General features: G+C 49.9%; 1 protein-coding gene across 1 annotated transcript; it reads left to right on the top strand.

Annotated features, from left to right (window-relative positions):
- Positions 1–100: 100 nt before the first annotated feature.
- Positions 101–21,414, top strand: ERBB3 (erb-b2 receptor tyrosine kinase 3). Its single transcript, XM_027967607.2, has 28 exons — positions 101–338; positions 3,767–3,918; positions 4,460–4,646; positions 5,348–5,473; positions 6,083–6,148; positions 6,315–6,433; positions 6,542–6,683; positions 8,619–8,732; positions 8,834–8,954; positions 11,385–11,458; positions 11,634–11,724; positions 12,180–12,385; positions 12,707–12,836; positions 13,048–13,138; positions 13,361–13,515; positions 13,915–13,968; positions 14,310–14,451; positions 15,147–15,266; positions 16,337–16,435; positions 16,629–16,814; positions 16,982–17,137; positions 17,386–17,461; positions 17,644–17,790; positions 18,105–18,202; positions 18,290–18,475; positions 18,631–18,702; positions 19,125–19,419; positions 19,605–21,414. Exons 1-28 carry the CDS (start codon positions 257–259, stop codon positions 20,123–20,125), a joined length of 4,008 nt encoding a protein of 1,335 aa, XP_027823408.2. The 5' UTR covers positions 101–256; the 3' UTR covers positions 20,126–21,414.
- Positions 21,415–22,265: the final 851 nt, after the last annotated feature.

Below are 22,265 nucleotides of genomic sequence, written 5' to 3'. Positions count from 1 at the left end.
CGCTACTCCAGCCTCGCGCCCGAGGGGGCGCGGCCGAGACTCACCCCCTCCCCCTGCGCTCCGTCCTGCGCTCCCTCGCAGACTCCACTCCTCCCCTGCCATCCCGCCCCGGACTCCGGCTCCGGTTGCACTTCGCAGCCTCCTCTGCCGCCGCTACCGGGGTCGCTGGCGGCTCAGGTGGCTCCGCTTCGATGTCCTAGTCCAGGGCCCTTCCCGGCCGGCTTGGGCTGGGTTCCCCTCACCCTCCGCTGGAGTCATGAAGGTGAACCGGGCTCTGCAGGTGCTGGGTTTCCTCCTCAGCCTGGCCCGGGGCTCCGAGGTGGGCAATTCGCAGGCAGGTAAGCGGCGCGGGAGCACTGGCGGGCTCCGAACCCGGGATTCCGAGCCGGATTCGTGGGGTGCCGGAGGCCAGCGGCAGGAGCTTGGGCTGCGCGAGGCTGGGGTGTGAAGCCCCCGCCGGCTGGGACCCCCTGGGCCCGGGACCGTCAGGATGGGGTTCTCGGCGTGGTCCGGGCGGGGACGCGATTCAGGGACCTGCTCCCCGGCCACCGCCTCCTGGGCGCCTCGCAGACCCTCAGATTTGTCTCTCCGGCGGATGCTTAAACCATTCACACTTCTGAGGACCCTACAGGGACGGGAACTAGGACCTCCATTCTGTAAACGTGAGGGGGTGATTGGAGGTGGAGAACACGGAGGAAGCGGGGCACGGAGGTGGGCATCTCGGTTTACTCCAGACCTCTTTGGCCCCTGGGGCTCAGCAAGCTCCAGTTTCGTTGTTCTGCCGACAGGGCGGAGCTGTGGAAGGGGGAGAGGTTGTTGTTCTCTAGTGTTGGAAAACAGAGTGACACCTCCTCTTCCGTGAGTGGGCCTGCCCTGGGGAGAGTGGAGATTAACCTGGGGGCTAAGTCCAGGGGACAGCAGGGAGAGCGGCCACGCAGAGGCTGACTGCCCTCGTTCTCTCAAAATAATAAAGTTGGCTGGTCTCCAACTTGACCAAACTTTTTTTAAGCCCCAGATCAATTTAACCAATATTTACTGAGCATCTACTATGTACAGAGCCCTGGACCACCAGCTATAGGGTCAAGGATTTCCAGCCGCTATATTTCAGCCTTTTCTCTCCCCAACTTGAGGGCTGACAGGGCACCTGTCCTGTCTTCTGAGCCCCCTATCATGGGGAGGGTCCTTCTCAGAGCCAGCTTCATCCCTACTCCCATTCTGTTTATTGTCTGGCGGTCTCCAGCCGTCTAGACAAGAGTCAGATCACCCCTCTGTTCCTCCTCCCACTCCCATGCCAGCTAAGCCCCCCTCTTTGGGGTGTCTCTGGGGTGGTGGACAACTGAGGGGTGCTGGGGATGCTGGCATTGGAGGAGTTCTGTTGATTTCCTCCCCTCCCCCCCAGATCTCAGCTTGGGGTTTGGCACTGTCAGGGCCCCTTCCCCAGGGTGGGAGTGGGAGAAACACCTGTGCTTCCCTCACAGTTGCTGGGCCTAAATTTAGACCCTGGGATCTTGGGATGTGAACACTCCCAGCTGGTAGAGGGCGGGGGTCTGGGCATTGGAGTGGGAGAGATGGAGTAAAGTGACTGTCTCACTGTTCCGCTCAGGCCCCTGGAATCTTCAGCTGGGAACCCAGGAGTCCTGGATCCTGGCCGCCTTCCCTGAGGGAGACAGGAGGCAGGCATGGTTGGGTCTCTTTACCCTTTATCTGGCTCCTGCAGCCTCTGGGCATCCGGCCCCGTCTCAGTCCTTCTATAGCCCCTTTGTCCTGGCGGTGATGGGGGCGGGGGACTTGGGGGAGAAGGCCTCTGGCTGAGGAGGGGCTGGAGATTCTTGTTGCGACCCACCCCAGTGCTCTCTACCAAAGGGGAGCCCCGTGACACTGGCCCTCCCGGTGCCCCTGGTCGCTGGGTATAGCAAGGACTTTTGAATTCCCCTCCCCCTCCACTCCTCCCCTAGATGCCTGGTTCCTCCTCAGAGGTGTTGTTCATCGTTTCCCGCCCAGCCCTTTGCTCTTGTTTGTGTAATATGGACTTTACCCTCAGGGTGGCAGGGAACTGGGACCTCTAACACTGTAGTCTCCCCAGCTCGACACAAAGTCTGCACAAACACATGCGGGCAGGTGGGAAGGATGGGGCCACCTGCAATACTCCCTAACAAGGAAACCCAAGGACGGACCGGGCTAGTAGGGGAGCTGTGTACGTGTTTGTCTGCGTGCGAATGTGTGTGCGTGTGTACACACACACACACCCTGCTTCCTTGTGCAGAAATCTTGGCTCCTCCTTTATCTGGGGAGAAAGGTTGGCGCCTTGACTTGGAAGAGGGGGTGTCCTGGCAAGAAGGGAGTTGGGGTGGGGCTGTTGCAGAAACGACCAGCCTCCTAGTGGTTTTCTTTTCAACCCAAGGACCCTAGGGTTCCCAGGCACCTCTGGGAGCTCGTGTCTGTTTACTCCTCTGCTGGGTCTAGCTCACACTTTTCCCTTCATGGGGAGTGATAGGGAATGGGAACCCCTCAAAGGTCGAGTGGTCAGACTAGGGGTGCATCCAGGAGGAGGGGTTGGGGCCTCACCCACCTCCCTTCCTCCATTCCCACTCCTGCCTCCCACTAGGCTGCCACCGCCTCAGGGAAGGGTGGCTGGAACAGGTGGTATCTACCCGTTCCCTTGCAGCCTTTCACCGAGCCAGAGGAGAGACAGGGTAGGGCTTCAGGGTCCAAGATTGACTATAAGCCCCCATGTCCTCCTCCACACTTACAAAGTAAAGTGAACCTCCAAGACTGACAGTGAGTGAGGATTGAGTGAGTGAGTGAGCGATGTTTGGAAGACTTCTTAATGGATCTCCTCTGACAATAAAATTGGGTAGAAGGCTGAGACTGGAGGCAGTCGACTGCTGTTTCCATCCAACTTCTCTGTATTTGCTGAAAAATACTCTAGGGCTGGAAAGTGTGATGCGGAGAGAGCTGGCATGTGTGGGGATGAGGAAAGGAGTGAGAGGGAAGCCAGAGTTCAGGGAGGGGTGCGGGGTAGGCAACCAGCTCCCTGTCTTCCAGCTTGAAAGACAAAGCTTACATTGACCCCAACTACCACCATCACCACCACCACCACCAGAGGCCCCCCGCTAGTGAGGTCACTGGTCTGAACCCAAGGCTTGAGGGTGGAGGGGGGTTGCTGCTGAGGACAGGGTGTCTGGGGACAGGGTGGAGCAGCCCCCTCCTCCAAGATAGAATTGCCTCATTGTGGGCCGGACTGTGGCCCCAGGCACTGCCCCCACCCTCTGCCCCCATCCCACCCTCCCTAGACACAATAGGGGCTGTGTGCTGCCCCAAAGAGATATTTATTCCAGGACCTAGAGAGGCAGGATGGGGGTAGAGAAGTGCCCGGTTGGAGTGGGGGCAGGGAAGAGGAGGGTAACCTAGTTGTGGTCCATTTCTAACTTCTTCTTAGGGAGAGGAAAACAACCCCACATCCTTCTTGATTAACTCCTTAGCACCCAAAGTAGTACCCAAAAGAGGCCCAGAGGAGGCCCAGGTGGGAGAAGGAAATCTTTTCACCTTCCTGTTCAGGGGGATAGTGAAGGGATTTTGGGAAAAGAGGAAGTTAAAGCCCTCAGTCTAGCCTTGGTATCTGCCTCTAGGGTTGAGGGTTGGGGGCAGCTGCCTTCTGGTCATGTTGAGTGTTACTAGAGGAGGGCGACCAAGGGGGTGGTCTTGGGGGGACGGGGCTGGAAACTTATGTCTAGCCCCCTGCCGCTCTCCCCTCCACTTGGAACAGTGTGCCCTGGGACTCTGAATGGGCTGAGTGTGACTGGCGATGCTGAGAACCAATACCAGACACTGCACAAGCTCTATGAGAAGTGTGAGGTGGTGATGGGGAACCTGGAGATCGTGCTCACAGGACACAATGCTGACCTCTCCTTTCTGCAGGTTAGAGCGCTGACCTTCTGTCTCAACTTCTTCCCCCTTGTCCTCCCTATTGAAGCCTGTTTCCTGTCCTCGGGGCTACCCTGTGCTGGAGCTGGATGGAGCTCAGCATTCCTAAAACTTAGTGGTTTCTAAGATCCAAGCCTGTGCGTTTATGGGGCAGTGATTGGAATCTAGGGCCTGTGGACTGGTGGCTGTAGCTGGGGATACACAAGGGCTGGCCAGGAGAAGGAGCAGGGGTGGGGTAGATTCTACACCAGGGACTGAGGGGCACCTGGAAAGGTGAGGCAGGGATAAGCAAAGACTGTCCTGGCATGAGGAGCCCTTGGAAGGAAAGGCTTGGAGCCTAGAATTTCTCAATCATTTCTGCAACCCATCTTCACTTGTAGAAGTCATGTGGCACCTGCTATTCCCTACTCCAAAACAGGACTTGGTAAGAATTAGAGGAGTTAGAGGTTCCTCAGTGCCTTAGGGAGGGAAAGGGGACTGAGACTTCTTGCCCCATTTCTTGTCCCTCTCACCGATGCGATCTGCTCCGTCACAGTGGATCCGAGAAGTTACCGGCTATGTCCTCGTGGCCATGAACGAGTTCTCTACACTGCCACTGCCCAACCTCCGAGTGGTGCGGGGGACCCAGGTCTACGATGGAAAGTTTGCCATCTTTGTCATGTTGAACTACAACACCAACTCTAGCCATGCTCTGCGCCAGCTCCGCCTTACTCAGCTCACTGGTCAGTTCCCAGTGATTCCTTCCAGGCCTGCCCTCAGCCCACCCGCTGACAGGTGCCTCCTTGACCATGGCCCCAGACTGCTCCCTCTAAGTGCCCTGTTCACAGCACCCACCACCTTGACCACTAAGGTGTAAAGGTCCACTCCTCCTTGAACAATAGAGAGACAGCCCTAACGGGGAGCTGGGGTGTCTTGCCCTGGGGGAGGGCCCTCATGTCTTGGTGGGGCTGAAGTTGGAGCCAGAGCTGTTAGCTGTTCCTCTAACTTCAGTACAGTGTACCTTAATGTCCCTCCTTCTCTGGGAATGGGAATCCCTTCCCCACCCCCAAGAACCAACCCCCCCAAGCCAGAGGGTTACAGGCTAGGTACTAAAATTCTCCCTGTCCCAGTCAGCTGAAAAACAGGCAGGTAGGGCACACGGGGGTGTGGGTGTGGGCTTGAGTCAGGGATCTTCTCTCCTTTCCCTTCCCCTCCCCCACTGGCTCAACCGGATCTGGACAGGTGTCTGAGGAGGCAGGACTTTGTTTCAGCCTGGCTCCTCCTCTTGTAAGGCGTCTGCAGTTTGGACTTAATTGGATGTATCTGTCTACCCGACATCTCCTGCTTCTGACTGGGGTGGCCTCTCAGACTGGTGGGGAGGGAGGGAAAAGGAGGGACTCCCCTGACTAGCCCTTGACCCTGGCATTGGTCTTCCCTTCCTCAGAGATTCTGTCAGGGGGTGTTTACATTGAGAAGAACGAGAAACTTTGTCACATGGACACAATCGACTGGAGGGACATTGTGCGGGACCGAGATGCTGAGATAGTAGTGAAGAACAACGGCAAGACCTGTGAGTGGCTGTGATCAAGACTGCCCCCCACCCAACCAGAGTGACTCCCTTCCGCTCTTCAGTATGTCCCTAAGCTGAGCCCAGTCTCCCTGAACAAACCTCAGGCTCTAACCCAAGGAGCTTGCCAAGTGGGAGCAGGTCGGTTGCCTGGAACCGGAACTGCAGAAGCAGGGTGCCAGGGGAAGGGGCTGACGAGCTCTGTGCTGAGTGAGAAGCCGGGTCTCGACTCCAGATCCACCTCTCTTTCCACTCCAGCGTTCTCCCTTCTTGGAGCCCACCCACCCCCAACTGCAGGCTGCCGCTCCCTGTCCACTTACTTGCACATATTCCTACTGAGTTCAGTTTGCCAATAAGAACCAAATTTCTGGCTTGAGACTGAGCTGAGCCCGACATATGCCCCAGGCCCTCCCCTCAGCCGCCCTGTGGGTGGTGTGGAGGCGCGGCTCCACCCCTCGCTGACAGGTTCACTTGAGCCCAGCCCTGCTCTGCCAGCGCAAGGAGGGACACCGCCCTGGCTCCTCGCTTCCCGGGACTGGGTGCCTGTGTGCTGACATCATACCCTGTTGATTTGAGCAAGCCTTTTTGACGGCCTTTTTCTCTCCCAATCAGGTCCCCCCTGTCATGAGGCCTGCGAGGGGCGATGCTGGGGTCCTGGACCAGAAGACTGTCAGACATGTGGGTCTGCTTCATTTTAAAAACTTCAAACTCATGTACACTTTCTTATCCTTTTCCATCCAACTGTCAGGAGGGTGGGGATGAGCCTAGAGGGCAAGAGGGTGAGGGAGAGCCTCAGAACACAGTCCCAGAAGCCCTGACAGCTGTGCTTCCTCCCCTTCCACAGTAACCAAGACTATCTGTGCACCGCAGTGTAATGGTCACTGCTTTGGGCCCAACCCCAACCAGTGCTGCCATGACGAGTGTGCAGGGGGCTGCTCAGGCCCTCAGAACACAGACTGCTTTGTACGTACCGATGCCACCACCTGACTGTTCTGAAATGGGGCGTGGGCTTTGGGGAGGAAGTTAGGGTACATATGTAACATGAGTCTTATAAGCCTTCTGTGTTCCTAGGCCTGCCGACTCTTCAATGACAGTGGGGCCTGTGTACGCCAGTGTCCACAGCCTCTAGTCTACAACAAGCTAACTTTCCAGTTGGAACCCAATCCCTATACCAAGTATCAGTATGGAGGAGTGTGTGTAGCCAGCTGTCCCCGTAAGTGTCTGAAGGGAAGGAACAATGGGAGTGGAACCAGGATTTTATTCTTTTAGCCTTTTTTTTACAAAAATTTATGTATTTATGAATAGTAGCGCTGGATCTTTGTTGCTTTGCGCCGCTTTCTCTATTGCGGTGAACCGGGTTCTTCTCTTAATTTCAATGTGTGGGCTTCTCATAGTGGAGGCTTCTCTTGTTGAGCAGCATGGGCTCTAGGCATAAAGGCTTCAGTAGCTGTGGCTCGTGGGCTCTAGAGCTCAGGCTCAGTAGTCGTGGCACATAGACTTAGTTGCTTCACTGCATGTGGGATCTTCCCAGACAAGGGATTGAATCTGTGTCTCCTAGATTGGCAGGCAGGTTCCCGTCCACTGTGCCACCAGGGAAGTCCTATCCATTTTATTTTTTTAATATTGTTTTTGCCACACTGCACAGCATGTGGAATCTTAATTCCCTGAACAGTGATTGAACCCATGCCCTTTACACTGGAAGCACGGAGTCTTAACCATTGGACCACCAAGGAAGTCCCTGACAGGATTTTATTTAATCTTATTCTGTGTGTGTTTGTGTGTGTGACCAGCGACCTGCTGTTTTTAAAATATAACATTTATTGCATAGATGGTTTGATACAAAAGAGCTTTTCTTCTCATTTTGAATTTGGAAGTACTATATGACTGAAAACAAAGAGGAAGGAAAAATACCAAAACTGAACTTGGGATTTTCTGTTCATGTGGTATAAACCAATTTTGTATGTAACATGTAGCAGCAGTTTTTAAGTTCCCTTTAGAAAAATATGAATTCCACACATTTGTTATTTTGTCCTGTTTAATTCATGGGCTGAAATCATTAGGATCAACTTCTTTCTAGAGGAAAGAGAGAAACAGAATGGAAGGAACAGTGAATCTTTCTGAAATCAGCATCCGACTGACACATAGCTTCCCCGGAGCTGGTGGAAAAAACAGTCCTTTGGGTTTTCTGTTTTGTTTTCATAGCCGGATGTTTTATGTAGTGATTGAATCTCAGCATCATGTCCATAAATCACAGAGAAAAACAAAACAGAGAAACTTGCACCTCAAAAAACTTTTAGGAAGATCTATTTATGTATCTATACCTATATACATACACATATATATATTGGGTAAAAACCCTGAGAGAAGGAGAAAGAGAATCAAAGAAAATGTATAGAAACAAATTAGCTGGACATGCAAACTAAGCTATGATTCATCCAGAGTTTAAACAAATCAAATTTCACAGTTTAGTATTGGGGGAGGGGACAGAACAACAAACAAATGATACATCTTCCAACTTCACTAATAAAATGTGGCAAGACTTTTATCGACTTCAAGGGTATGAATGAAGTCTAAATAAAACTTTAAATCAGTGGTGATTATTTTGAGTGGCAGTCCTGGCCATGTTGCCAGGCTGGTTCCTGCTATATATCTTACCCCAGGGGTAAGCACATTCTACTCCTTAAGTTGTGCTTCCTCCCACAATATTAACCAGGGTTTTAGATGAAATTTTTTCCTTTTTTTGGCCATGTCCTGACTAGGGATCGGACTCAAGCCTTCAGCAGTGAAAGCACGGAGTCCTAATCACTGTACTGCCAGGAAATTCCCTAGATGCAATTTTAGGAGGTGAAATGGATCAAGTTGGGAGTTTAATTGAGAGTGTAAAGGGCAATGGGTTGTGATCATCATCACCCTTAACAAATGGCCCCTATGTCCTGTTCCCCGTATCTGTTTCCCCATGACTTCCACCAATTGCTTCTAGTTCTGCTTTTGGGATCCAGAGAGCAAAGGGCCTTTCTAATCCATGCTTAGAATCCAGCACTTAAGGAACCTCCGGTGGTCAATTGGAGCAAATCCATGCAGATAAGGAGGGAGGCGGTTCAGCTGGTAGTTGGCAGTGTTCGTCCCTCATCTCTTTCCTCTTTCCTAGATAACTTTGTGGTGGATCAAACGTCTTGTGTCAGGGCCTGTCCTGCTGACAAGATGGAAGTAGATAAAAATGGACTCAAGATATGTGAACCTTGTGGGGGTCTGTGCCCGAAAGGTGAGTAAGAGATTGAAAGGAGTTGGTGAAGAGACACCCTTTCCCCTGAGACTACTCAGCCCCGACCCCTCATCCCCACACTGAGCCTCTTCTGTTTGCAGCCTGTGAGGGGACAGGCTCTGGGAGCCGCTTCCAGACTGTGGACTCGAGCAACATTGATGGATTCGTGAACTGCACCAAGATCCTGGGCAACCTGGACTTTCTTATCACTGGCCTCAATGGGTTAGAGATTCTGTTTTCATCCTCTGATCCCCAACCCCATCAACCCCCTCACAGTTCATTGCACTGGTTCAAGCCTTCATACGGGGAGCTGATCAGGAAGTTAGATCATAAAATCTTAAAGAGATCACAAAGGACCTGGCAGTGCTTAATCCCCCAGGGCTTGAATCCCCTCAGACACCCCTGAACAACCCAGCCACCTGAATGGCAAGGGACAGGGACAGAGTATCCTCCTTCTTAAAGGTTTCTAAATGTTCTTAAGTTGGATACAAATCTTTCTCCCCATGACTTCCAGCTGTTTCACCTAGTTCTGCTCCTTGGTATGGAGCCACAAAGAGCAAGGGACATTCCAGTCCACAGGACAGCGTTTACAGTGAGTGAGTGTGTGTGTGTGTGAGAGAGAGAGAGAGAGAGAGACAAAACGTTAGGACCACTTGTCTTTGGACAATATTGTATCTAAAGTTGCAAAAAATGGTACAAAGATTTTCCATATGCTCTTTATTCAGATCCCCCAACGGCACCCCACTCCAGTACCCTTGCCTAGAAAATCCCATGGGCGGAGGAGCCTGATAGGCTGCAGTCCATGGGGTTGCACGGACATGACTGAGCGACTTCACTTTCACTTTTCACTTTCATGCATTGGAGAAGGAAATGGCAACCCACTCCAGTGTTCTTGCCTGGAGAATCCCAGGGACGGGGGAGCCTGGTGGGCTGCCATCTATGGGGTCGCACAGAGTCGGACATGACTGAAGCGACTTAGCAGCAGCAAGTGTTAACAGTGTACCATAAAAAAAGGAAAGGAAAGTGAAGTCACTCAGTCCTGTCTGACTTTTTGTGACCCCATGGACTGTAGCATACCAGGCTTCTCCATCCTTGGGATTTTCCAGGCAAGGGTACTGGAGTGGGGTGCCATCGCCTTCTCCAGTGTACCATATGCTTTATCATTTCTCTCTCTACACAACACACACACGCACACACACACACTCATTATATATGCTCTTGTTTTTCTGAACCACTTGAAGGTAAATTTCCAGACATGGTGTCCTCTCACCCCAGTGACATTTCAGGGTGTATTCCTTGAAAACAAGAACGTTTTCTTACTTAACCACAGTACATTTGTTTAAATCAAGAAATTAGCAGATACAAAATGTTATCTAATTTACAGATGTTAATCAGATTTCTCTTGTTTTACTGATGTCCTGGATCAAACGTGTACATCCATTGTCTCTTCAGTCTCCTCTAATCTGTAACAGTTCATGTCCATGACATTGTTGATGAGTATAGGTCAGGTGATTGGTAGAATGTTCTTCAGTTTCGGTTTGTCTAAAGTTTTCCTCACACCTAGATTCAAGTTAGGCATTTTTTTTTTACATAATTATTTTTTATTGAAATATAGTTGATATGCAATATTACATTAATTTCAGGTGTACAGCCTAGTGATTTGACACTTACATGCACTATAATATCACCACAAGTCTAGTAACCGTCTGTCCTCATATAAAATCATTACATTATTATTAACCACATTCCTTATGCTGTATATTACCTCTCTGTGACTTATTTTGTAATTGTAAATCTGTACCTCTTTTTAAAATTTATTTTTAATTGAAGGATAATTGCTTTATAGTATTATGTTGGTTTCTACCAAACATTAGCATGAATCAGCCACAGGTTTACCTATGTTCCCTCCCACTCAAGTTAGGCATTTTTGATACTACAGGCATATTCTCAGTGCATCATATCAAGAAGGCACGTGATATTGATCTGTCCCATTACTGGTGATGCCGCCTCTGGCCATTTGGTTAAGGTGGTGTCTGCCAGCTTTTCTACAGTAATGTTATTTTCCCTTTTCAATTAAACTTCTTATGGGGAGATACTTGCTTGAAGCAGTTTTTTGTGTTTTAAATATTTATTGGGCTATGCCAGGTCTTAGCTGTGGCATGTGGAATCTAGTTCCCTGATCAGGGATCAAACCCAGGCCCCCTGCATTGAAAGTGTGGAGTCTCAGCCAGTGCACCACTAGGGAGGTCCCCTGAACCAGTTTTTATGAGAATTGCCAAATGATGATTCTCTAACTCCATTGTTGTTGTGTTGATCACTTGCTAAGTTGTGTCCAACTCTCTGTGACCCCATGGACTGCAGCCTGCAGGCCTTCCTGTCCCTCACAGATAAATGCCAATTTGTTGGCATTCTGGTATTAGGCAGAGCCTTTCCTTCCTATTTATTTATGTGTTGGTGTGTTTAATCTGTGTGGATACTTGTTTTAGTCAATGTTTCATTGTCTCTTACAATCATTATTCTAGTTAACCAGTTCAGTTATTCTTGATTCGCTCAAGCTGGCTCTCGTGAAGAATGGTATTTGGAAACTAGGCATGCTTACTGCTACTAGGTTATGCTTCTACTTTGTTGACTGTTTTTCACTGTTCTTCCCAGAGACCCCTGGCACAAGATCCCTGCCCTGGACCCTGAGAAGCTCAATGTCTTTCGGACAGTGCGGGAGATCACAGGTGAGTGGAAGGGGAAGAGGCTACCCTTTCTGAGAGGGCTAGATGAACCACTGGTACAATCTGCAGTGTAACCACTTGAGAAAATTGTGTCCCAAGCAGCAGGGGAAGGACCAGGTGAAGCTGAGAAGGGAAGGGAAGAGACTCCCCACTCATACAGCCTTCTCCATCCCCTCAGGTTACCTGAACATCCAATCCTGGCCTCCCCACATGCACAACTTCAGTGTCTTTTCCAACCTGACGACCATTGGGGGCCGAAGCCTCTACAAGTAAGTATGAGGTGTGGAGGCAAAGAATTGTTTCTTAGGCATCTTGAGTGAAATATAAGGCCTGGTCTCACACCTGCTTCCCAAATGGCACTAGTGGTAAAGAATTTGCCTGCCAGTGCAGGAGACAGAGATGTCATGTGGGTTCAATCCCTGGGTTGGGAAGATCCCCTGGGAGGGCATGGCAAACCACTCCAGCTTTCTTGCCTGGAGAATCCCATGGACAGAGGAGCCTGGAGGGCTATATAGTCCATGGGGTCACAAAGAGTTGGACATGACTGACCGACTTATACAGTGGGAGTTTGATGGGGCACAGGCTACAGGAGGGGAAGTCCCTCTCAGTGACTAGTTCAGAGCAAATTTGTTGAAGGAAAATGAATCCAAAGCATGATCAGTTTTTCCTCTGTGGTCTCCCCTCTCATCTGGTCTCCCCACTCATCTGGTCTCCTTGCTCTCAGCCGGGGCTTCTCACTGTTGATCATGAAGAACTTGAATGTAACGTCTCTGGGCTTCCGATCCCTGAAAGAAATTAGTGCTGGGCGTATCTACATCAGTGCCAACAGGCAGCTCTGCTACCACCATTCCCTGAACTGGACCAGGCTGCTTCGGGGGCCTTCAGAAGAGAGACTGGACATCAAGCATAATCGGCCCCGCAGAGACTGCGGTGAGGGAAAGGGCCCAGGACAGATGGATGGGGGAGTCAAGTGGGAGAGGGGTGTAAGGACTGCTCTGCCCTGCCAGTGGGAGAATGGATGAGGGATGGAGCCAAGGAAAGGGGGACATTAGACTGGAAATAGTAATGAGCAAGTGTTCTTTGCCCGGAGAATCCTAGGGACGGGGGAGTCTGGTGGGCTACCATCTATGGGGTTGCACAGAGTCGGACATGACTGAAATGACTTAGCAGCAGCAGCAGTAATGAGCAAGAGTAAGGAAAAGGCTTGTTAGGAGACCTCAGGCTCCTCCTAACCCAGCCCTTCCTTTCCAGTGGCAGAGGGCAAAGTGTGTGATCCACTATGCTCTGGAGGATGCTGGGGCCCAGGCCCTGGCCAGTGCCTATCTTGCCGGAACTACAGCCGAGAAGGTGTCTGTGTCACCCACTGCAACTTCTTGAACGGGTACAGTGAGGGGAGAGAGTCAAGAAGGGGTAGGGGGATTGGGCCCTGGGAGGAAGATGTTCAGGTGGCTCCTGAAAACCTTTAGACAACTTTCTGCATGTGCCTTGGTGGGAATTAGGTAGGAGGCCCTGTGGTTAGGGGATCAGGGCAGGTCAGGCCTTGGAAGTGACTCCCCTTTCTTTACCTCCTGCCCCACCCCCAACCCCCACAGGGAGCCTCGTGAGTTTGCCCATGAAGCTGAATGTTTCTCCTGCCACCAGGAATGCCAACCCATGGAGGGCACTGTCACATGCAATGGCTCGGTACAGTAGCAGCACCAGGATCTCTATGGGAGAGAGGCAGGGCTGCCCTGGAGGGTCTAGGGAATGCTGTGGCCAAAATTCAAGGCCTTAGAGAGGCACAGGGAGGCCAGATGATGCTAGGGCCTGAGGCCGGAGGAAACCGAATGACTGGGTGAGTTCTTGTTGGGAGTATGGAGTTGATCTTGAGATCCCATACTTCCTGACCATCTCTCTTCCACTCAGGGCTCTGATGCTTGTGCCCAATGTGCCCATTTTCGAGATGGGCCCCACTGTGTGAGCAGCTGCCCCTTTGGAGTCCTCGGTGCCAAGGGCCCCATCTACAAGTACCCAGATGCTCAGAATGAATGTCGGCCCTGTCATGAGAACTGCACCCAGGGGTCAGTGATGGGATAATAAAAGGGTATTGGAGGAGGGGTAGGAGCACAGAACTAGGGGGAAAGTAGAGCTTGAGGAGACCAGAAAGGAACTATGATGTAAGAACCACTCCCAGCTGCGTAGTGAAGGACTGGAGAAAAGGAAACTCAGTAACTGCTCAAAATGATACCACAATTTGAGAGACCTGGAATAGCCTCAACTCAGGGGAGTTTCATTCAGCAGAGGGACTCAGGGAGGGTTGCTGAGCCAGAGATGGGGCCATGTCTTGGGATATGCTTTGGACTCCAGGACTGGATGCCATGGAAGGGTCTGAAACAATGTTATATGTTGAGGCTGTTGGAATTGAGCCTCCAGTGGGAGTCTCCCAAGCTCCCATTTAAGGAGCTGACTTTCTTCTCCAGGTGTAAGGGACCAGAGCTACAAGACTGTTTAGGCCAACTGCTGCCACTAATCAGGTATGGTGGGCTTAGAGGTATAGGGACCTGGGGATATTTGGGGAAGCACAGTTACTTCCTGCAAAGAGTTGAGTGTATTCATTCTGGCCTTCTATATATAGGCTACTATCATGGGACTCAGGGACACAAGAATCCACGTTTCTGGCCTTCCCTTCCTAAAATTAACTTGCAGTGGTCTTGGGGTGGAGATTGAGGTTAACCCCTTCATTGCTCAAGGATATATGCAGATGTGCAGGTTAACTTCTTGCCCAAGATCTGTTCTATACATTTAGTACAGGTATAAATGACATTTGTACAGGGAGCGTAGACCCAGGATAATTCTGGGCTTCTCTGTTCTGCAGCAAAACCCACCTGGCAATGGCCTTAACAGTGGTAGTCGGGTTGGCAGTGACTTTCCTGATCCTGGGCAGCACTTTTCTCTATTGGCGTGGACGCCAGATTCAGAATAAGAGGGCTATGAGGCGCTACCTGGAACGGGGTGAGGTGAGTGTCTATCTTACCCTGGAAACGTGCCCTATACCATCATCACCCTTGGAGAGCCTCTTCCTTCCCCAGAGCCTTGATCCCTTTCTTCAAGGAGGCAGTATGGTCCCCCGGAAAGGACTCTGCCCAGAGAAATGGGAAACTCCTGATTTTGCCATTAATTTGCCATGTGACTTTGAAGAAGTTACCTTCCTTCTCTGCCTGTTTATGCACATATACAGAGGAAACAATAACATTCATCCTTACAAGATGGCTGTAAGGGTAAAAGGGGATTTGTGAAAATGCTTTGAAAAACAGAAAATGTATAAAAGTACTCAAGGCATGGCTTGAGCTCCTTCGCTGGTCACCTGACACTATCACAACATTGTTGATTGGCTGTACTCCAATATAAAATAAAAAATTCAAAGTCTGAAAAATTAATCAACGTGATAGTATTACCAACCCTCTCCCCTACCCCCCTATCAAAGGGAAAACCTAACCCTCTTGATTCCTGATCTCATGAACACAACTTCCTCAGTCCTCAAGGTCTGTTATGCTCCAATAGGCCTGAAATGTTTTCTAAGACTAGAGACATTTCTCCTCCTGTTCCCACCCCTTCAGGCTTTGCTGCTCTTGGCAGGCACCTGTGGCGAGGGGCCTGGAGATGGACATGGGAGTGGGCTTTCCTGAGTACCTCCTTCCCATCTGTTCTGCAGAGTGTAGAGCCTCTGGATCCCAGTGAAAAGGCTAACAAAGTCTTGGCCCGAGTCTTCAAAGAAACAGAGCTGAGGAAGCTTAAAGTGCTGGGCTCCGGCATCTTTGGAACTGTGCACAAAGTGAGTGGCCCACAAGAAGATTGGGGAGGTGGGGAAAGGATCTAGGGCAAGGAGAGAGATCAGGGAAAGATCTTTTCATTCCATACCTTTTAATAGTGTTCTAGGTCAGACTTCAAAAACTAGCAAACTCAGAAAAAAAGAGATCAGATTGGAGAGATTGGAGGTTACCAGAAGTAGAGGTGGGATAGAAAAGAAAGAAAGTGAAGTCGCTCAGTCATGTCCAAATCTTTGCTACCCCATGGAGTACAGCCCATCAGGCTCCTCTGTCCATGGGGTTTTTCAGGCAAGAATACTGGAGTGGGTTGCCATTTCCTTCATCCAGGGGATCTTCCCAACCCAGGAATCAAACCCAGCTCTCCTGCATTGCAGGCAGATGCTTTAACCTCTGAGCTACCAGGGAAGCTCAGGTTCTCCATTGGGGTAGGAGGAGGAGGAATTGGATGAAGGCAGTCAAAATGTATAGACTTACAGTTATAAGATAAATATGTACTAAGTGATGTGCATGCATGCTAAGTTGCTTCAGTTGTGTCTGACTCTTTGCGACCCCGTGGACTGTAGCCTGCCAGGTTCCTCTGTCCATGGCATTTTCCAGGCAAGAATGCTGGAGCGGGTTGCCATGCCCTGCTCCAGGGGATCTTCCTGACTCAGGGACTGAAAATGCATCTCCTGCAGTTCCTATATTACAGGCGAATTCTTTACTGCTGAGCCACCCGGGAAGCCCACTAAGTGATGTAAAATGTGATAAATGTAATTAACGCTGCTGTATGCTATATATGAAAGTAGTTAAGAAAGTAAATCCTCCTAAAAGTTAAGATTTCTCATCATAAGAAAAAAACTTCTATTTCTTTAATTTTGTTTCTCTCTCAGATGATGGATATTCACTAAACTTATTGTGGTAATCTTTTCATGATACATGTAAGTCAAGTCATTATGCTGTACATCTTAAACATATACAGTGGTATATGTCAATTATACCTCAATAAAACTAGAAAAAGAAAAAAAAAAGATCCAGGGAAAGGAGTAGCCTGGGAAGAATGACCTTAGGCTGACTCCTGCCCAAAACTTCCCAGGGCGTGTGGATTCCTGAGGGTGAATCAATCAAGATTCCAGTCTGCATTAAAGTCATTGAGGACAAGAGTGGACGGCAAAGTTTTCAAGCTGTGACAGACGTAAGTGAAGGCAAGGTGTTCGGTGTGCCACTAGGAGAGGATAGCTATTAGATACAATTATGTAGAAACACGGTCTTGTGTTAGCAGGTACTATATTAGCCACAGAGATGTCCCTGAATGTTGGGGGAGCCCTGGTCTGGTTTTATGTGAACCTGTCTGTTCCCAGGATGACCTTTCTTGTTGTGTCTTTTAGCACATGCTGGCCATCGGCAGCCTCGACCATGCCCACATTGTACGGCTGCTGGGACTGTCTCCAGGGTCATCTCTGCAGCTCGTCACTCAGTACTTGCCTCTGGGCTCCCTGCTGGATCACGTGAGACAACACCGTGGGGCGCTGGGGCCACAGCTGCTGCTCAACTGGGGAGTACAAATTGCCAAAGTGAGTGCGAGGAGCCTGGAGGAGTTTTAAGACAGAACTGCCTACAGGCCTGCAGGGAGGGGCCCAGGGGCTTGGAAGTGTTGAGAGGTGCCTGAGGGTTTGAGGTGATTCTGGGACTCAATTGAGAACCAATTTCTCCAACTTTAAGAAAACTTCCTTCCCTACAGGGAATGTACTACCTTGAGGAACATGGCATGGTGCATAGGAACCTGGCTGCCCGAAATGTGCTACTAAAATCACCTAGCCAGGTTCAGGTGGCAGATTTTGGGGTTGCTGACTTGCTGCCCCCTGATGATAAGCAGCTACTGTACAATGAAGCCAAGGTAAGGTGATGCAAAGGCTGGGTAAGGAGTGGGCGTGGACTGAAGCGTGGGGATAGGGAGTGAGTGCTCTGTGCCTCCTTCAGAGGCCATCAGATGCTACAGGGGCAGTTCAAGGAGAGGAACCTGGAGATGCCAGAAATAAAAGTTTAGAGAGCAAAAAAGGAAAGAACAATGGAGAACCTGAGTTTAGAAATGCTAAGACAATGTGTAGAAATCAGCTGGTAATGCTTTTGTCTTTGATCCCTCAGACTCCAATGAAGTGGATGGCCCTGGAGAGTATCCATTTTGGGAAATACACACACCAGAGTGACGTCTGGAGCTATGGTCAGCCCATCTGGATGCCCACCATAAGATTAATAGCCCAAATTCCAAAGTTGCCTTTTGAGACCCTTTCTTAGAATCTCTAAGCCCTTCAGATCCTGGGTCAGATCAAGTTCTGCCTTCCCTTAATCTGCATGCCCATGTCTACTATTTTGCCATCAACTAGTCATGTCTTCCTATACCAGGAGTGACAGTTTGGGAGCTGATGACCTTTGGGGCAGAGCCCTATGCAGGGCTGCGACTGGCTGAAATACCAGACCTGCTGGAGAAGGGGGAGCGGTTGGCACAACCCCAGATCTGTACCATTGATGTCTACATGGTCATGGTCAAGTGTGAGTTACCTGCTGATCTCAGCTTTTTTATTTTTTTTTAGTTCATTATTGCTTCATTGAACTGAAGAAAAAAGAAAAATAAGGGCACAGATAAATAATGCTCAGTGATGAAAAGTGAATACCCAGAACAGCGGTGCATGCCCCAGATGGTCTCTGCCCAATAAACATTAAGCACTTTCCACATTATTGTGATGCTGTTGGATGTCAGGCTTTCCACACAAAGACAAGGGAACAAAGCATTGCTATTTTATAAGTGACTTCCCTCCCTATTCCACTCCCCTCTTATGGCTCTGCTTCCTGTATCTTATCCCCAGGTTGGATGATTGATGCGAACATTCGCCCGACCTTTAAAGAACTAGCCAATGAGTTCACCAGGATGGCCCGAGACCCACCACGGTATCTGGTCATAAAGGTGAGTAGAGACCTGGAGGTGCCAAGATCTAGAGAAAGGGGAACTTGGCTGGAGCCAGGATCTATCTTAACAATCTCTGCTTCATAGAGAGAGAGTGGGCCTGGAACTACCCCTGGGGCAGAGCCCCCGCCTCTGACAAACAAGGAACTGGAGGAAGTAGAGCTGGAGCCAGAACTAGACCTGGACCTGGAGTTGGAGGCAGAGGAGAATCCGGCAGCTACACTAGGCTCTGCCCTTAGCCTGCCAATTGGAACACTTAATCGACCACGTGGGGTAAGACACTTTCCAGTTTCCTAAGACTTTATAAGCCATCTGTACACCTGCACCCTCATGAACTCCACAGATGTCCATATTAATTACTCAAAGGCCTTTCTAGTGAGCAGATTTCTCTCTCAATCTAAATCTCTTCCTCACTTTTTTCATCCTAGAGCCAGAGCCTTGTAAGTCCATCATCTGGATATATGCCTATGAACCAGGGAAATCTTGGGGAGGTTGGCCAGGTAAGGTCTGTTTAGGAGGAGGCCAAGATGCTATACTTAAAGTGGATAACCAACGAGTACCTACTGTATAGGGCAGAGAACTCTGCTTCAAGATTCTGTAACAACCTAGTTGGGAAAAGAATTTGAAAAAGAATAGATGCACATATAACTTTGTTGTACACCTGAAACTAACATAACATTGTTAATCAACTAGGCTCCAATATAAAATAAAACATTTTTTTAAAAATTAATAAAAGAGGATACCAAGAGGTTGGGTGGCAGTGCCTTAGGATTGGTAGGTAGTAGCAGGGGAGACTTTGGAAATCTCGTTTGATCAGGGTTCTACAAAACAGAAGGTGCTGAACAGCCTAATCTCTTTCTAGACAAATTTCTCTTCTTCGCTCGTTTCTGTATAAATCACCATGTATTATTCTCCTCCTTAGGAGTCTGCAATTTTTGGAGGCAATGAACGGTACCCTCGTCCAGCCTCTCTGCACCCAATGCCACGGGGACGCCTGGCATCAGAATCATCGGAGGGCCATGTGACAGGCTCCGAGGCTGAGCTCCAGGAGAAGGTGTCTATGTGTAGGAGCCGGAGCCGGAGCCCACGGCCAAGGGGAGACAGTGCCTACCATTCCCAGCGCCACAGCCTGCTTACTCCTGTCACCCCACAGTCCCCACCAGGGTTAGAGGAAGAGGATGTCAATGGTTATGTCATGCCAGATGCACGCATCAAAGGTGCCTGATTCTGCTCTGCTTTCCTCAAATCTTTCTCTAATCCTCCTTTTGCAGGCTCCTCTTAATCCTTTTGTCTTCCCCGAGCATATCCTTCCCTATTCATTTTTTCCTAACATCCTTCTACTCCCCACTGCCTATTACCATGAAGTAATACCACATACCTAGCCTCTCTTCTCTACCCCTAGGTACCTCCTCCCGGGAAGGCACCCTTTCTTCAGTGGGTCTCAGTTCTGTTCTGGGTACAGAAGACGACGATGATGAGGAATATGAATACATGAACCGGAGGAGAAGGTGCAGTCCATCTCGTCCTCCTAGGCCAAGTTCCCTCGAGGAGCTGGGTTATGAGTACATGGATGTGGGATCAGACCTCAGTGCCTCCCTGGGCAGCACACAGAGTTGCCCACTCAACCCCGTGCCCAACATGCCCAACGCCAGCACAACTCCAGATGAGGACTATGAATATATGAATCGGCGACGTGGTGGAGGAGGCGCTGGGGGGGACTATGCAGCCATGGGCGCCTGCCCAGCCTCTGAGCAAGGGTATGAAGAAATGAGAGCTTTCCAGGGGCCTGTACTCCGTGGGCCCCAGGTCCACTATGCCCGCCTCAAAGCTTTACGTAGTTTAGAAGCCACTGACTCTGCCTTTGATAACCCTGATTACTGGCATAGCAGGCTTTTCCCCAAAGCTAATGCCCAGAGAATATAACCCTTACTCACTGAGGTGCTCAGGGAGCATTTGATGGCAGCTAGTGCCTCTGGAGAGTAACCCTCTTCTTGGTCTCTCTCCCTCACAGGTCTCAGCCCCATTTCCTAGTCCTAGACAATTCCATTCAAATTATGGAGGCCTTAAACACTTTGACACAAATTTCTTGTGGTTATGTAGCCAGCTGTGCACTTTTTCTCTTTCCTGATCCCAGGAAAGGAGATGGTTTTCCCTATTTTGTGTGCTTTCCCAATCCCATTCCTCAGCTTCCTCAGGGGAACTCCCTGGAGATATGAAGGATTACTCTTGTCCCTTTTTCTTAGACTCTGACTTGTTGACACTAGGCTTTAAAGTATGCCTTTATTTCCCTTTAGACTTTAAAGGAAGAGGAAAGGGGGGAACCTGGCAGGGGAAAGGAAAATTTTGGCTTACGATCCTTAACCCTGCAGAAAGAATGAGAAGTGAAATCTTGTGGAGTGAAGAAAGAGGTTGGGAGTAGATATTAATGATTACTATTAATTGAGCATTTACTATGTGCCAAGCATCCTGCTAAACTTTACCTAAATTTATCTCACTTCATCCTTGACATCAACTCTGTGACCTAGGTATTAGCCTATTTTACAAATAAGGAAACTGAGCCTTAGAGAGGGACTTGCCTGATGGCTCAGTGGGTTAAGAATCCGCCTGCAATTCAGGAGACACAGGAGACACGGGTTCGAACCCTGGGTCGGGTAGATCCCCTGGAGGAGGGAATGGCAACCCACTCCAGTATTCTTGCCTGGAGAATCCCATGGATAGAGGAGCCTTAAAGAGATTAAGTAAATCAAGTAGCAGGTCCATGATTCAAAATCTTCCAATGCATGTGCTCTTACTGTAAGGTATCAAGGAAAACTGATGTAAGCCAGAGCCCTGGTAAGGGGCATTGTCTTCTTGTTTTTGCACTGAATCAAGTCTAACTCCAACAACTACTGTAGCCTCCTCCTTCACCCTGACCTCTTATCCTAGAAGTGGAAGGGGGTGGTCAGAAGGAAAAATAACTGGACATCTCTGTGTAAACCGTAGCCTACATGTGCTGTATATGAGCTCCACCCAAGGGACAGATTCACGGGGGTCCCAAGAGCCACTTTCAGGAGCTATTCTCATCCAGTCGTGGGAAGCTTCCAGTAGGGATAGAAAGAGGACCCAGCTTCAGACCTCTGTCCCTTTGGATGGGAAACTGGGGTATCTGTTTTTATCCCTGAAATTTTTTGTTTTGTTTTTATACGTCTGAATAAAAATGCCAAAGTTTTGCAGCTTTCTGTCTGTCAAATGAAAACCTGTCAAAGTGTATGAGATAGAACACTCTTTTTCCCTGTCTCTCAGCAGTGGATGCTTCTGTCTCTTGACAATCCTACTGGGCCCCATGTCGCTTTCTCCATCCCTACTTTTCCTTATTCCCTTAAGACGAGCATAGAGCACAGTCCTTTTCATTTTAGGGTTTTACTATTAAATCTCTATAGGGCAACCAACTGGGAATAACAAAACAACGCGTTCAGGGACGTTAGAAAAAGTCCTAAGAGGTAGAATACTGAAATTCATGTTTTAAAACTCATTCTCTTAAAAAAAAAGTCTCCGTGAACACTTCCCCCAGATGGCCATCAAAGCTTGTTAGAACAACAGTGCCATCTTCAGTGGGAGTCCGGTCTTTAGATCGGGATAATCGCTCAGAAATCTGGCTGCCCAAGCAGCCCCTGCTTCCCGGACTCCCTCCCGATCTTTTTCCATACCTGCTCTGCCCCTCCCGGTTCTCCCAGCACCTGAGGACAAGAGGACTGGCCCGGCCGGTCTTGCCGGCCGCTCCAGGGACTCAGGGAAGGGCGTATCCCACCTCCCCACCCTTATTACGATCCTCCCGACTCGCCTCGGCTCCACCCCGCCCCTCAGCCTCCAAACCTATTTCGCTGCCGTAGCTCCGCCCCTCCCCCTTACCCCGCCCCTCTCTATTACGGGTTATCTCTCGTCGTTCCTGGTGTATATGGTTTTTCAGGGAGAAACCACGCTTCTCCTCGTGCTTTCCAACGGCTCCGCCTTCCCGCCGGAGCCTGACCCTTCCCAGCGTGCTCGGCGATTCCAGCGTGCGAGGCTCTCGGAGGGCAAGGCCCCA

Source organism: Ovis aries, chromosome 3, assembly GCF_016772045.2.
Source record: "Ovis aries strain OAR_USU_Benz2616 breed Rambouillet chromosome 3, ARS-UI_Ramb_v3.0, whole genome shotgun sequence".
NCBI lineage: Eukaryota > Metazoa > Chordata > Mammalia > Artiodactyla > Bovidae > Ovis > Ovis aries.
Note: the sequence above shows the minus strand (reverse complement) of the source record. Positions and strands in the feature narration are given on the sequence as shown.

What these genes read in the sequence shown, in the direction of transcription:
- ERBB3 (XM_027967607.2), top strand. Translation starts at nt 257, where the DNA reads ATGAAGGTGAACCGGGCTCTGCAGGTGCTGGGTTTCCTCCTCAGCCTG. An exon ending in CACTGCAACTTCTTGAACGG is followed by an intron (nt 12,837 to 13,047) that starts GTACAGTGAGGG and finishes CAACCCCCACAG; the next exon opens with GGAGCCTCGTGAGTTTGCCC. An exon ending in CTACATGGTCATGGTCAAGT is followed by an intron (nt 17,791 to 18,104) that starts GTGAGTTACCTG and finishes TCTTATCCCCAG; the next exon opens with GTTGGATGATTGATGCGAAC.